This window comes from Fukomys damarensis, unplaced genomic scaffold, assembly GCF_012274545.1.
Source record: "Fukomys damarensis isolate Sample0158 unplaced genomic scaffold, DMR_v1.0_HiC HiC_scaffold_25, whole genome shotgun sequence".
Lineage (NCBI taxonomy): Eukaryota > Metazoa > Chordata > Mammalia > Rodentia > Bathyergidae > Fukomys > Fukomys damarensis.
Genome location: NW_022900937.1, coordinates 23,719,703 through 23,734,945, shown reverse-complemented (window position 1 = coordinate 23,734,945; position 15,243 = coordinate 23,719,703). Strand labels below are relative to the sequence as shown.

The 15,243-nt window shown below is 55.8% G+C and overlaps 2 protein-coding genes across 5 annotated transcripts in view; one reads left to right on the top strand and one right to left on the bottom strand.

Moving 5' to 3' along the window:
- Positions 1–4,102, top strand: part of Edc3 (enhancer of mRNA decapping 3) — a 47,201-nt gene extending 43,099 nt beyond the window's left edge. For 2 of the 3 annotated variants that reach the window (XM_010626661.3, XM_010626666.3), the window contains exons 6-7: positions 1,027–1,244; positions 2,062–4,102. In XM_010626661.3, coding sequence (XP_010624963.1) covers positions 1,027–1,244; positions 2,062–2,396 — 553 coding nt within the window. In that variant the 3' untranslated portion in view covers positions 2,397–4,102. The remainder of the gene's footprint in view (positions 1–1,026; positions 1,245–2,061) is intronic. The other variant, XM_010626670.3, reaches the window with a different exon arrangement.
- Positions 4,103–4,234: 132 nt separating this feature from the next.
- Positions 4,235–15,243, bottom strand: part of Clk3 (CDC like kinase 3) — a 12,657-nt gene continuing 1,648 nt past the window's right edge. The window contains exons 2-13 of one of the 2 annotated variants that reach the window (XM_010626640.2): positions 13,519–13,676; positions 12,786–13,002; positions 10,664–10,760; positions 10,323–10,389; positions 7,931–8,047; positions 7,277–7,443; positions 6,244–6,338; positions 6,030–6,159; positions 5,836–5,918; positions 5,408–5,487; positions 5,163–5,253; positions 4,235–4,594 (exon numbers count right to left, since the gene is read on the bottom strand). In XM_010626640.2, coding sequence (XP_010624942.1) covers positions 4,418–4,594; positions 5,163–5,253; positions 5,408–5,487; positions 5,836–5,918; positions 6,030–6,159; positions 6,244–6,338; positions 7,277–7,443; positions 7,931–8,047; positions 10,323–10,389; positions 10,664–10,760; positions 12,786–13,002; positions 13,519–13,676 — 1,479 coding nt within the window. In that variant the 3' untranslated portion in view covers positions 4,235–4,417. Of the gene's footprint in view, positions 5,074–5,162; positions 5,254–5,407; positions 5,488–5,835; positions 5,919–6,029; positions 6,160–6,243; positions 6,339–7,276; positions 7,444–7,930; positions 8,048–10,322; positions 10,390–10,663; positions 10,761–12,785; positions 13,003–13,518; positions 14,145–15,243 lie in introns of those variants that run through there. The other variant, XM_010626647.3, reaches the window with a different exon arrangement.

The window sequence follows — 15,243 nt, the reverse complement described above, 5'->3', positions numbered from 1 at the left end:
GGCACTGCTGGTCTTGTTCCAGTGCTGTGAGCTGCACCCATGGCTGACCATATGGGCACTGGCTCTGCTTTCATTTGTGAGGGAGAGGAGAGCCCACTGGGGACAGCAGTGGATCCAGTGCTACAGCACTCTGAGGCTTCTGGGTAAAGGGAGAAACTCTCATCATGGTTCCTCAAGATGCAGAAATAGTGGAGAGAATGGTTTGGTCCATGTTGCTCATTTTCTCAAATTTATTTGGAAAAAAGCAGTCATAACACTTCAGTGGCTTACTGACATCTGTCATCTTTCTCCCTTTGGAAGACTGGGTCTGTCACTCTTCCCCTAAATAGGGACCTTGGCCTTCCTGCCCCAACAGCCAGCTGTTCAGCCTGGGAGCCCAGCAGATCCAGGCCTCGTGAATGGTGGCTGCTTTGAGACCAGAGGCTCTCAGCTCTGAGAAGCAGGAGACCCGGTGGCTGCTTTATCCTAGGCAGCAGCAGCACCACCAGGCTCTGTGCGTCCATGTGGCATTCTGTGAAGCTCCCTTAGGCTCCGTAGCACCTAAGATTAGGACAGAGATTGGCAGGTAGCTGATCAGGGACAATTTAGAACTGTCCTAAGTGTGCTTGAGAGTTCACTACAAGCTGGGAGGAATCAGAGTAGTCCCAGAACAGCAAGCCTTGAGCCAGACCTTAGAAAAAAGATGGGGGGTTTGACAAGGGAGGGCTTTCTGGCAGGGAGAGCCCTATGAGTGCAGGCAAGAGTGAGGGACAGTGCTGCTGGTGTGTAGTGCCACTGGGACCGAGCGCAAGGAAGAATGTGCCAAGTGAAGCTTGACTCTAAAGGGTCAGATTAGGAACCATCAGCGGGGTTCTGGAGACAGTTTTGTACTCAGTGCGCTTCATGGTGGGAGGACCCCACTGTCCAGGGTCCTGGTTGGCTGGATCTGGGCCCCCTCTGAGCCGAGGACTCAGTGAGGAGAGGAGCTTGCCTGATAGGGACGTAAGGATCAGCCAGTCTGCAACTGTTTCTCACTTTGCATTCCAGGCTGAATCCCAAGAATGTTCACCAGAGGCCCACTGTGGCCCTGCTGTGTGGGCCCCATGTGCAGGGCGCTCAAGGCATTAGCTGTGGTAGGCACCTGGCCAACCATGACGTGCAAGTCATCCTCTTCCTGCCCAACTTTGTCAAGATGCTGGAGTCCATCACCAATGAGCTGTCTCTCTTCAGCAAGACCCAAGGCCAGCAGGTGTCCAGCCTCAAAGGTGAGTCCCAGGGCTGGGTGTGGCTCATTAGTAAAGCACTGGCTAGGCACACTTGTGGCCCTTGGTCCATGCCACTCCTGCCGCCTGCCTCACGTAGTATGATGTTCAGGTGGTGCCACCCAGCGGTGACAGATGGAAAGGCACCAAGCGTGCCAGCTCAGGCTCTAGAGCAGTGGAGGCACACCTACCAGTGGCACACATGCTGCAGTAAGCATTTGTATAATTGAAAGCTCTAAGACATTTGCCATTACTGCTCTAGTCTTGGCAGTGCTCACTCCTGTGCCTTGGCCTTCACCCTTTCCCACTCGCTCGTTTCACATCTATTAGTGGAACAGGCACTGTTCCTGGTGCTGGTGATGTGGCAGCATGTGTTTAACACCCACCCTTCATGGAGCTTACCTGTGGGTAGGAGAGATGAAGGCAAAGGTATCACGTGTTAGACCAGGTAAGGTGGGCAGGAGGGCGCCATGGTGGAGTGCTGGCAGGATGGGTTTGGGGAGAGTTGGGCCAGAATCAGCAGAGGGTGGTGCTCAGGTGAAGGTTGGTTCCCCTGAGGGCAGGCGGTTGGAGTTTAGGGTTTGAGTGATGACCTCCCGTATGGCCTGAGCCCTGCTCTCCTTGGGCTACCCCAGGAGGCTTGCTGAGACCCCCGTTCCTGTACTGTCCCTCAGCAGCCTAGGAACCCCTGATGGTAGTAGCCCCAGGATGGCCAGGTTTGGAACCCCCAGGCCCGTGCCTGTCCCAGTCTGGAGCAGGCATCATGTCCTGCATGGCTGCTCTGTGCTCTAGGTTCCATCTGGCACCCTTTCCTCTGCAGATCTGCCCAGCAGCCCTGTGGACCTGGTCATCAACTGCTTGGATTGTCCTGAGAATGCCTTCCTGCGGGATCAGCCCTGGTACAAGGCAGCGGTGGCCTGGGCCAACCGGAACCGGGCACCAGTGCTCAGCATAGACCCTCCTGTGCATGAAGTCGAGCAGGGTATTGATGCCAAGTGGTCCCTGGCACTGGGCCTTCCCCTGCCACTGGGGGAGCACGCGGGCCGCATCTACCTATGTGACATCGGCATCCCCCAACAGGTCTTCCAAGAGGTGGGCATCAGCTACCATTCACCCTTTGGCTGCAAGTTTGTCATCCCCCTGCACTCTGCCTAGAGCCCTGCCATCAGCCGGTGACGGATGCCTTAAGATGTGAAGCTTCATGGGCCTTGCTGTAGTTTTGCTCTTTTGGATTGATTTCTTCTGTGAAACAACAGGACGTGCTGAAAACTGGCCTGTCGCCTGGCGGTGGCTGAGCACCACATGCCTCTGCCCATGGGGTTTGTTTACAGACACAGGCAGCTCTCAGACTGTTCAGGGGTGGCAGGACCTGGGAGGGGGAGGCTCTACCTTCATCTGCTTGCCCAGCCAGCAGCTTCTGCAATGGCTGTGTGGCACCTGTCCTGAAGGGGATAGTCACAAGGGGCTTTTGGTCCTTTCCCTGAGCCGAGCCAGGTAGTATGCTGGGTTTTTCCTAGGTCTTTCTTTTCCCTTCCACCTCTGAGAGAGGTAGCAGGTGGGGGCTAAGAATGGTGTCACTGTATTGGGATTTCTGTGGCTTTCTGCAGTAGCCAGGTCACACAAGGTTATGTTACTGGGGAACTACAGTGCCCATCTTGCCAACATTGCTCATTTAGCTGGTGGCTGAGTCTGGCAAGTCAGTCCAGGCTGCTCAGGGCACAGCTTTAAGGTCCAGGATTGGGGAGGCCCTAGGCAGCCTGGTACTGCACAAGGTGGCTCCTGGTGCTTCTGTTCTAGTCCCCCACCCTCACATCATCCACATTTATGCCCCACTCTCCCATCCCCTCTGCCCACCCCTCAAGATGCTCCCCTGCAGCAGCCATCCCAGAGCAGGACTGTGTCCCTCTCCTGCCTGAGCAACCCCACAGCGTTTTGGTCTGGACTTAACCACTTCTCTGGTTGTCTCTCAGATGTGTAGACTCAGGCAGCAGCCTGTCTCAGATGCCCATGCTGGCTCCAGATGAGCTTTCTGCTGGGTAGCCCACACTTGGCCCCAAAGGGCCCAGCCTGGAGCCCTGGTGGGGCCCCTTGCAAATATGTAGGTCTTCGGGCTCCTTTTGCTCTGCCCACAGTGGCTGGGGGTGGTGGTGGTTGAGGGAGGAAGGATTGGCGGGCAGGGATGAGTTGGCTGAGGATTGTGGTCACAGGGAGGGCCGTGGTGCTAGGGTGTGGGCTGCTCATTTCCTCATAGGCATAGAACCAGGAGCAGATGCAGTAGGGCAGAGGGCTGGCCCCTCTCCTCCCATCATCCTCCAGAGGTAGGAGTAGGCTAGGACCAGTACCTCGTGAGTCTGCTCTGAGCCTTTCCCACTCAGGCCAGGCAGCTCACAGGCCTCCTGTTGGGCAATGAGCTATATAACCTTGCTCTCCCTGCTAGTGCCAGTGCATTGTCCCTGGGTGATGGCTTTGTTGAGGGGCCAGTGGGAGTTTGTGCCGAAGCTTTTCTCTCTGCGTGGCATGGGGACCTCTTTGCCCTCAGTCTGGGCTTCCCTAGAGATTAAGATGGGCACAGTTCCTCTCTTCTGTTCCTCCCAGTGGTCAGGCCAGGCCCCTTGAGGGTCTGAGTGGTGACCAAGCCTGACCCTCTGGGAACCAAAACCAGCAGCACTACAATAAAGCTGAATGAGCAAGTTCTGCACTATGTGAGCTGCTCTGTGGGTGGTGACAGGATGCCACCTCCCCCGTTAGGAACTACCCTGACTATACCAGGTGTTCCACTTCAGTGGACCTCAGCAACACCAGAGCCCGCTTGGGGCCAGTACGCTACCCCAGCATGGGTCACTTCCTCAGCTCACCCTCTGCCTGGCCAGTCCACATGTAGCTCTCCACAGGCTGAGCTGCTAATTAGACTTTATTAGTAAGGTTAGGAGCCTGGAGATGGACGCACTAGTACCAGGGGTTACAAACAGTAAGAAACATTTTATTATAACTTTACAACATATAAATAGCTCCGGTCAAATCTGTGCTTTCTGGCAGCTGGGTGTCCTGCAGGCTCCTGCCTTCCTTCACATTGTACTGTTCATTGGTGGCTGTGGCCCTGAGGCTGGTGGCAGAGGCTAGAGAAAGGTGCCGGCAGCCCAGTCCCCCTCCACCTTCTGGTGTGCAGGCCTCTCCTGTCATCTGCTGGGGTTTCGGCTGGTGTGGAAGGACCGCTCCTCAGGGGTGAGGGCAGCGAAGAAGGGGTGCAGGAGGGCCTCTGCTAGTGTGATGCGCTGTGCAGGGTCAAATTCTAGCATCCTCTGCATCAGGTCGAACAGCTGCACGTGCTCCAGCGAGTCTTGGAGCATGTAACTCTGCTCAGGGACACAAGGCACCTGCTGTGATGGTGGGTGGTAGGAGCCACTGCAGTCCCCTTGCCGCTGGGAGGCCTTGCCAGCCTGGGTCCTCAGAGGACTCTACTTCTGTCCTCTGGGATAATAGCTCCTTTCGTTCCACACCTGAGCTCTAATGGTTCGCTCAGAACTTACAGTATCAGGCATCTTACTGGGTTGGCACCTCTTCCCCCACATGCAAATCCTGACCATCTCTGTACACCCATTTGTCCAGCTGGCACCAAGTGCAGTTGCCAGGCTTCCTGACCAAGTTTCAGTCACCCCTCCCCTGTGCCTCAGTCCTGCCCTAATTGTTCCCAAAATCAAGAAAATGACAGGAAGCAGCAGTCTCTGCGGGCACCAGGGCTTCGCTGGTGCTCCCCATTTATGTTAGCCACCCAACGGGGAAGGGGTTGGGCTAAGGGCGGCTGCAAGAAGCCAGCAATGCTGTGTTCTGCACCCTGCTGGAGTACAAAAAGCCAGTCAGCCACCTGCCCAATGCCTGGGATCTCTCCAGCATGAGCTGAGCTGGGGGAAGCCAGAAACTGACCTTCAGAGGTTTGCAGTTCTCCTTCACATACCGGCCATCTGAGCTGTTCTCATCCCAAACCAGGCCCCCTTTGTAGAAATATTTCTGTTTCCTGAAATTTGGGGAGGGGGTGTCAAATGGTGGAAGTGGAGGTGCCAGGCCCAAGGTGGTGGCAGGAGGGGCAGACAGGGAAGGTAGGTTTGGTGCCTGTTACCTGCAGCAAAGCGGCTAGGCCTGCTACAGCCTGAGGGAGCCAACATCCTCACCTGGTGCGGTGGATCATGTGTGATGGGATGGGCCCCAGAATCTTCTCCATCATCACCAAGTGCTCTCGGTTTTCATGAGTCTATAGGAGGCCGGCACAGAGCAGCAGGGGTTAGTCCTGGCTTTGGCACAGTAAGGTAGCAGAACAGACATGACCTGCCCTAGCCCAGGAGGTGCAAACCTGCCCCTGGAAGAGGGTGCCAGCCCTGCCCCACTGGGCCAGGTTGAATCTCCTTGGTCCATCCCACACAGGGGGCTTCCCTGTCGCCAGGCTGTGCCCAGTCCTTGCCACCTTACTCTGTTGCCCTTGCCAGAACTCCTGTCCTATGCCCTGTCCTTGCTACCCTAGCAGAAGGCTCCTCCCTTCACACACCAGCCACACAACCCTTTGGTAAGGAGAGGCAGCACAGCACAGCACAGCACAGCGTACCTGGAAGAGTGTGAAGCCACGGTAGTACTCAAAGAGGATGCAGCCGATGCTCCAGACGTCGCAGGGCTGTGCCCAGCCCAGCTCTGCAAGCCGAGGGAGGGGCGGTGAGACTCGGGCTGACAGGGATGCTACCCTGCTTCTGCTCGTGCCTCCGCAGCTGCCCCATGTGACGTGGCTGGTGGGGCATCACTCACCCAGGATGACCTCGGGCGGGCGGTAGTGCCGGGTGGCCACAATGGTGGTATGATGCTCGTGGTCAAATGTGGCACTGCCGAAGTCGGCCACTCGGATGCTGGTGTTCTTCACCGACTTCTCCTCGCAGCTCTGAAAGGTAGAGGAAGGCTGAGTGAGGCTGTGTCTACAGTGCCCAAATCGGGAGCCAGGCACAACTTCCTCAGTGCGCCCTACCTTGTGCTCGTTGTAGAGGGTTTCAAACTCTGAGTTCACGAACAGGATGTTCTCTGGCTTCAAGTCTGTGTGGGTCAGCTGGTTGTCATGTAGAACTGGAGGTAGAGGAAGAGGGAGGTGGGCTGAGACTCAGGGCCTCTGCTCCAGCTGGGAGCTGGCTTCCCCCATCAAGAGGTTGAGGACCCTGCCTTTAGAAAGGTGGTACACATGTATTCTCAGCATGGAGGGAGGTTGACACAGGAGAATCACAAGTTAGTCCTTACAGAACAACTCAGGAAAACCCTAGCTCAATTTTAAAAACGATGGTTTGATTCCTGGTACCAGGGAAAAAAAAAGGGGGTGGGGTGGGGGAAACAGGGTTTTTCCCTTCCAAAAAACCTTCCTCTGCCCCTACTGTGCAGAGACCAGGCCTTCCACCAGAGCCCCAGCACCAGAAAAAGAATTTCCAGGTCCACTGAAAGCAAGGTCTCCTTTTCAAAAGACAAGTGCAGCCTCCCACCTGGCCCATGTCCCACTAACGGTAGTTTCCTGCTGCTTAGCACTTCCAGCTCAGGGTTCCCACCTGGCACTATAGACCCTCACGGGTGTGGCCTGGACCCAGCTCAACCCTTCCCTTCTGACTCTCAGCAGGGCCAGGCCTTCAGAGCTGCCCCTGCCACCTATGCAAACCCCACACATCCAAGCTCTATATCCATCACCATCCTTTCCAGGGGCCTTTCCCCATTGTCTCGGTGGTCGCAAACCTGACAGTACTGAGCACTGGTGCCAAGTCTGCCACTTAAGGCTGGTGGGCACATGAGTGAGACACTGGTGGGGAACCTACACATAGCTCCAGCTTCTGTCCTTTCTCCTCTGTGTTAAGGTGGAAGGCAAGATGAGCGGGGTCAGGCCTAGAGCCCCTCCTGCTGTCCTGGGGGCCTAGGGCAGAGCCTGAGCAAGAAGGCCTGAAGGCCCCCCCCCCAACAGTCCTGCCAAGACAGGCCTCAGAGCAGTGGACCACCCTGAAGACTGTCCAGCATCTGTGCACACTTACATCTGAGGGCGTGGCAGAGCTGGTAGGCCATGTGCCGGACATGAGGCAAGGGGTAAGGCTGGAAGTTGTTCTCCTTCAGGAACTCAAAGGTGTTCTTGCCCAGGAGCTCAAAGGCGATGCACATGTGGCCATGGAAGTTGAACCAGTCGGACATCAACACACACAAGCTAGGGAGAGAATGGGGGCAGGCTCAGGCTGTGCCAGGGGCTGCCTCCCTTGCAGGTAATGAATCGCACACCCTAGTGCTGACACAGTGCTAGGCAGGCATACATCCCGTTGGCCAAGACCCAGATAAGCCTTGGGTGCAGACAAGGTCCCTGCTATGGGGGCCAAGTTCCAGGCCCAACACATCCATCAGAGATGGGGGGGGAGCCCAACATGCACAGGATACCCGTCGGGCTGGGGCAGGGTTGGACAGGCAAGCGGGGTGTTTGTTCTGGAGGTCCCCTGCGCCCACTGCAGGGCTGGACCTGCCTGACACAGCTGTGGGGTTGAGCAGGACTGACACCTGGGGCCCTGAAGCAAACTCACTTGCCCACCACCCTGGCCTGAGTATGGAGAGAAGGCGACCAGCAGAACAGAGGCACTAGGCCTGTGGCTAGGGATGGCACAGTGTGTACCCCATAGGCTTCCGTCCCACCCCTACAGACTCACAACTTGTTCTCCTTGTCCTTCTCCTTGATTTTCTTGAGAACATTGATTTCCAGCCGGGCGGCCTCTCGGTATTTGCCCACATTGCGGATGATCTTCAGGGCGACCTGGGACTTCCCTCTGGGACCCAGTAAGGAAGCACAGGTTCTCAGCAGCTGCCTGGCCCTGCCCACCCTCTGTCCCAACCCCAAGACCCTGACACACCAGAAGTGCCCTGCCCTGAGGAGAGCAGCCCTAAGGACCAGGCACGCCTGGTCTCTGCCCATCAGCAGCAAGCTGTCCTGCCTCAGCCTCCATGACAGCCTTTCTGCCTCTAGGGGAAGTGAAGGCAGAGGAGCAGAGCCCATCTTGCAAGCCACACTGCCCTCCCGCCCAGCACATCTGGAGGGCAGACAGCTGCCCCTGGGGCCAGGGCTTCAGATGAAGTGGAGGCCATCAGAAGGCTCAGGTGCCAGGAGTAGGGTCTCCATGGTAAGGCCAGGCCAACCCCCTCACAACCCTCTAGCCCCCCCTTCTTCTCTCCCACCCCAGCTGCAGGGCAAGAGCCAAGTGGGAGACCTGCTGCTGAGCCTGGGAGGGACAGCTAGTGTGGGGACTGGGAGCGAGGCACCCTGGGCTCTTCCCTCCCTGAACCACCTCCGCTGTAGCACCATAGTCCTTAATGCAGGACGCATCTTATTCAAAGGAGTCCTGCAGGGCTGCGGGCTCACTGTGTGGATTTCCGCCTCCTAAAACCACTTTATCAGCCCTGTTTGTTCGCTCTGCATCCCCTCAAGGCTCCCTGGAGTCTGTGCCTGCCTCTCAGTAACTCCAGATGCTCACTTGCCCTGTGGCTACTCAGAGTGGCAAAGCCTGGCTGCCTCGTGTACCATAGTTCTTGGCTCTGCCCTATCCCCATCTGTCACTGTACATACAATCCATCTCTTAGCCCACTGGTTCTGGCCTTGACCTTCTGGGTCACACTGAGCCCAAAGGTTGTAGAAATGGGAGCTGGGAGCAAAGTGAAGTCACTGCTTTGTGTTGTGGCTTTTGGGATGGCTGACTCCCAGATCAAACTGTCCTTTATGAGCAGCTCTTTTAACGCAGAAGTCTGTGGTACTCAATTCCCCCACAGTAAGATTGATCAAAAAATATGGTGTGTATTTAAATTACAGAAAATGTATTACAGTGAAAGACACATTGCCATGAATCCCCTCAATGTCCTATTCCTCGCTTTGAACACATTACCATCGTTCCTGCCATTTTCTATAGCAGTTCAGAAGTCCTGTCCTATCTTTATTTGTGCTATCCTGGCTGCCTCCAGAATTGATTTGAGATGTTTCCATGTCATAGTTATTTTGATTTTGGGGAAAAGCAAGAAGTTGCATGGTGCCAGATCTGGTGGATAAGGTGGATGATTACGTGCCATGATATTCTCTATTTTTTTTTTTGGTACCGGGGATCGATTACGTGCCTGGATATTTTAATGGGCTGCCTTTACACTGAATGATATCCAGCAGCAGCATTCACTGTATTTCTGATCACACCTCATGAAGATATTAAAAAGGACTTCCAAGAATAATGGGGTGTGTTCAAAGTGAGGTGTGGGGAGGCATTTTGAGAGGAATAAATGGCAATGTTTTTACATTTATTTTTCACATTAAACATATAGTTCTCAACTGTCCCCTGTGGCTAAGCTGTAGCAGGAAAATCCCCAGCACTTATTTTGGTCTCTAAAATACTGGCCAGTTAGCCAGGTGTGGTGGTGCACTCAGGAGGCTGAGGCAGAAGGATCACCGCCAGTGTAAGGCCAGCCTGGGATACATAGTGAATTCAAGGCTGCCCTGAACTTCACAGTGAAGCCTTGTTTCCAAAACTAAGTAAATAAAATACTGGCCCACAGGGTGCGTCACTCAGAAGAGAAGGCTGGCACTGTGGAGCTAAAGTACCAAACTGATAAGAGAGAGACTGAGGCAGGGGGTACAGGGAGAGGCAAGTACAGCTTACAGGAGTGCTGAGGGGACACCAGTGCTTCCATCTTGGGCCCAGGATGGAGCGTGGTACCCGCTCACTGTAACATGCAAGGGACAGTGGGAGACCCTGGCCACGTGGGTGTGAAGGTCCAAGGCCAGGTTTCTCAGATGGGACTGTTAAGGGGGGTGTAAGATCCAGCTCTCTGCCAGGCCAGAACTTAGAAGAGCTCACAGGAAGCAGCTCCAGTCTCTGGGGAAATGGGGACATAGGGTGAAACTATTCAGACTCAGCAGTGCTCAGGCAGGAACTTCACAAACCCACAGATCCCACAGATCCCCTCCTTAGTTCAGATCAGCAAAGCCTGGTGCATGCAGGTCAGAGCCCACACTCCTTAAAGAAGGGCGCTCCAGGGCATCATGCCAGCCTTACCCAGCCCGCTCACCTGGCATGGTCCACGCACTCTACCACCTTGCCAAAGGTGCCTTCACCCAGGTTGCCCACGATCTCATCTACAAGAGAGAAGAGGCTAGGCATGAGAGTCTGCACAGCAGGAGGGCGGCAGCTCCTGCAAGTCCACAGCATTCAAATTCTCAGAAACAAAAAAGGCTTCTCTCTCACTGCTACACTCTTAAAAATGGAAGTTGCTAGCATCTGTGTCATTCAGGCAATTACTGGTGGCCCCGCTAAGGCACCACACACTAGAGGCCCCTCCGGGCAGGAGAGGTCTCATCTAACAAGGGGAAGTAGGAAGTAGAGGTAAAGTTTTACGAAAGGTGGCTGTACATCGCTCTTGGAGCCAATCGCCGATCCGGCACACCAGGTGGCCCTCCTTGTCATCTTCCACACTCCGGCTGCTGCGCTTACTGCTCTGTTGGCTTCTCTGCATGCACCGCCCCCCGAAACGCCATCCGACCAATCGCATGGTAGGCGGTTCCGATTGACAGATTGAAGTGTCAGTCAAAGGCAGAGGTGGAGACGGTGCGGAGCCGGTGGGTTGGTTGGTTGGATTTTCCAGATGCCAGCATTTCATAAGGCACACAGCATATATAACGATAGGGATATTGCAAGGGACACGTCAAGACACAAGCTGACTTCAAAAACAGAAAAGTAAAACAGCTACAGGTATGTAAAGAAACTCGGACTTTTATCTCTAAGAGGTGCGCCCCAAGCGCATGGAAAGACACCAGCCTTGCCACTAAGGGGCCAGGCCCTGAGGACAGCCACTGCCCAGACTCCCTCCTCTTCCAGATGTCCCCCTCCCAGTCCCCCCCAAGGTAGCTCTGGCCGGAGCTGGAGACGCAGTGAAGAAGGATCGGCGCAAGAAAGTGGCCAGCCAGGCCTGGTCCAAACACAACCTGGTCAGAGAGCCACACGGTCTCAGCTGCGGAATAACACCTGGCTGTCCTGGCTGCCCTTGCCTGCCTCTGCTCACCCTTGCAGCCCTGTCTGGCCTGACACTGCCACACGGAGCCATGCTGCTGCCTGCTCTAGACGGCAGCCCTGGCCAGCCATAACCACAATGCAGCAACAGCCTGCCATCATCAGCCCTCCTGCACGAGTCGCAAGTGGGAAACTACCAAGATGGGCCACACAGGACAGGCCAGCTCCAGCCCTGGCCCTCATGCAGCTTACAGGGCAGGCCCACTCCAAGCCTCACCACGACACAGGGCACCAAAAAGAGAAGCAGAGCCACGGACGTGCACTGCCATCCTGCGGCAGCATGTGGTGCTGTACAGAAGCCATGAGGCCACAATGGACTCATCCATGGGGAGGAAACTTGAACCCACAGCAACTCAAAGACATCAGAGAGTGAGCTCGGCAGAGAAGATGCTGGCCCCCCACCGGTTCCACCACTGCCCCTACAGCGGGAGGAGGTGAGGAAGACGGATGACGCACCAGACGGAGGACAGGTCAAACTCCAGAGACATCAGGTGTATAATGTAGGCTCCTGAGTCAGCAGAGGTCTGTGTGACCCTCCATGTTAGGACACTGGCCAGGCCCTGCTCTTGGTGTGGCCTGTGACAGGATAAGAGCTGGGCTGCTGGCCTTCACACCATTTCCTCCACTGCCCTGCCACACAGGCAGCTGCCTCCCACAGCCACAATGGCCCTCCAGGAAAGCAGTGAGACTAAAGACCTGGCTGGAGGTCACAAGCGGAGCCCCCAATCTGAGCTGCCTGACAGAGAGCAGTGGTACACAACTGTAGTCCCTGCTACTCGGAAAGCTGAGGCAAGACGACTGCTGGCACCTAGGAATTTGAGACCAGCCAGGGCAAAGTAACAAGATCTATATATAAAAAACAAAACAAAACAAAAAGGGCTGGGAACTTTTTTGGTAGAGCACTTGTCCAGCAAGCCCAAGGTCCTGGATTTAATCACCAGCACCACCAAAACAAAAAACAAAACAAAAATCGGCGTTGACAGGCAAATGCTGCCCTCCCAAGGGGACACTGCAGCTGCCTCTGGGGAGCATCAGGGAGAAGAGGCTGCAGAGGTGAGTGTGTTCCACACCTGGCACAGCACTCACTACACAGGGTGGCCTCAGCAGGGAGGGTGAGGCCACACAGCAGCCCCAGGTCACAGTGACAACCCCACAGGGTTCCAGAGAAGCACACTGCCATCTGCACCACACAGCCTGTGTCTGGAGCAAAGTGGAGATACAGATAGGCTGGAGACCAGCCGGCGCCGGAGCCAGAGCCCCAGAGTTGCCACAAGCAAGGGATGAGGAGACAAAGGGCTTGATGTCCTGCCCAGCCTTGCACCTGAACCAGACGACACATTGCACACACACACACACACACACGCACACAGGGCTCCGGGGCTGGTGTACTCACCGGACCAGCCTGCCTGAGAGGATAAAAGACAGGGGCCCTGGGCCCAGTTAGCACACTCTGGCCACCACTCACCGAGGAGGCGCTGCTACAAGACCTGGTGCGGCGTTTGTGGCAGTGGTGGGTGTGCTTGCGGGTTCGGTACGGCCCCCTCTCCCGTGACCGCCGCCGATGACGGGAGCGAGAGGATCCATAGCAGTCCTCAGCAAACGATGGGCTCCGCTCTTCGCAGCGGTACACATCACTGTCTCGGTGCTCCCGGTATCTCCTCTGGTAGGGCAGGCGGTCATGGCTACCGAGAGGGTCACGGGGACATCAGTCAGGTAGCGCCCTTGCTCCTACCAGCCAGGCCTTGTGGCAAGGCCTTGTAAAGGGCTCTCGGGAACAGCCTGTTGGAGCAGAGTCTGAACTGATGGGGAACGGGAGGGTACAGTGTGCAGGATCCAGGCTGGCCCTCCAGTGAGCACGGTGCCAAAACCCAAGAGCTGCCTGGGACCTCCTGGGGCCTGGGATGGAACCCAGTCTTTCCAAGGCAGAGCCTCTGTTTCTAATTCCTGCCCGGGGAAGGCTTAGGAGGTTGGCAGGGGCAATGCTGACCTAGAAAACGAGCAATGTGCAGGAAGAAAAGGAAGGGGTGGTAAGGAGGGAAGCCCCTGCTGTGCCAGAGAATGCAGGTATGATTGTGTGAGAGCTCGTGAGGGCAGTGAAGGGCTCTGGACAGAAGTGGAGTCACCTTGGGGAGTCTGGGACTTCCCATGCCTTGAACAATCTTAGCCCACTTTGGCTCCCTCCTGCCCAGTAAGCTTACCTCCGGGACCGGGACCTCCTCAGGGGAGGCTCCCTGCGGGATGGGTAGCGCAGTCTCCCTTCGTGCTCCCGCTCCCGACTGTAGGACCTTCGCCTCTTCCAACGGTAGCTCAGGTACTGGTCTGGCTCAGGGGAGCGGTATCGCTTACAGTGATGCATCTAGGCCAAGAGGAGGAGAGCCCAGCTCAGCACAGCCCATGCTCAGCCAGGGACTGCATGGCCACTGGAACTCCCAGGAAGAGGCCCACAGTTCCATTGGGGGCAGCCCCTCCCAGGGGTTATGAAGCGAACAAGAACTCTGAGGTCACAGTGGCCTAACAGCAGACAATGGCACCTTCTCCTCTGCCAGGGAACCCACAGACAGCTGTTTCTCAGTGTGGTCTCCGGGTCTAAGCACTCAGGTAACTGAGTCTTCTGTGCCTAGCTCCCTCCCTCTGGTGGCTTCAGGGCCTTGAGGCAGGCAGAAGGCTGCTGGCAGATTCCACAGAAGCCAGGAGCCAAAGCTGTGGACCCAAATTGGACCCCACTCAAGGGAGGGAGGGCTCAAGTGTAGGTGAGGGGGCACAGCTGGGCCAGAGATGTAGCTCAGTCACGCCTGCCTGGCAAGTGCAAAGTCCTGAGTTTGAGCCCAGGTACTGCCAAAAGAAAAAAAAAAAGATAAAACACAGCCCTTGAGAAAGACCCCCAGGGTCATCAGCACCCTTAGCCTTGAGTCTACCCAGGTGGACGGGGGATTGGGGGGCCGGCCCAGGTCCCCCTAGTCCATACAGGGTCTCAGCACCAGGAGGATGCCATGACCCTCAGGCCATGTGTACTGCTACATCCAGTGCCTTGTCTCTCCCTGTCAAGACCACTATTGTCCTTCCTCTCCTCTACTCCGGCACCCTCTCCTTCCTTTCTCAGGAGTAGACAGCCAGAGGGTCAGCTAGCTAGGCCTCTCTGCACAGACAGGCAGGACAAAGGGACCCAGGTCATTATCCCTGTCCAGCTGGAATTTTTATCCACTGCAGAAATGCCAGGTTGGCTCAGGTGCAGCTGAGAAAGGTGGCTCTGTGAGGCCAGCTCTCAACCCACTCTCACTGAACCACCTCACTGGCTAGGCCAGACACTATGGGGCAACCCTCTCCCCAAACCTTCATAGGCTATAGCCAGCCTCAGTCCCGGGTAGCCCTGGACTTGCCTACCAAACCCATAGAAGCTAACCCATCCCATTGGCATACTAAGGCAGGGTGAAAAGGCTCCAAGATTAAAAAAAAAAAAGGGCCCTGGAGGGAGGTTAGAGTGCTGAGAAGTTCTCTGACCAAAGCCCTGGGAGCTTCTCTGTGATCCCAGGACATACGGCCCTCAATCTCCACAACAGCAACCCCACACACCTGTGAAGTCTGGTCTCTGCCAATCCTTGGAGATAAATGCTGTGTAAAATCAGCAAGTTTCCCAAGAGCTTAGATCTATTGTTTTGCTGATCAGATGACTAATATCTCTTTGTTTTGCCACAATTAACCTGGATGCCCAAGCAATGGATGAAAAGCTGTACAGTATCTCACCTAATTGACCCCAAGGACGCCCACTGACTGGTGCACATACAGGCCGCATGGCCAAAGCCTCCCTCCAGGGACCTATAAGACTGCATGTCCATATATCTTTATGTGAGCAGAAAGTCAGTTCTGGGGTCAGATGTCAACCCAAATCATGGCAAAGCCACTTCTAGCTGTTTACCTTTTGGGGC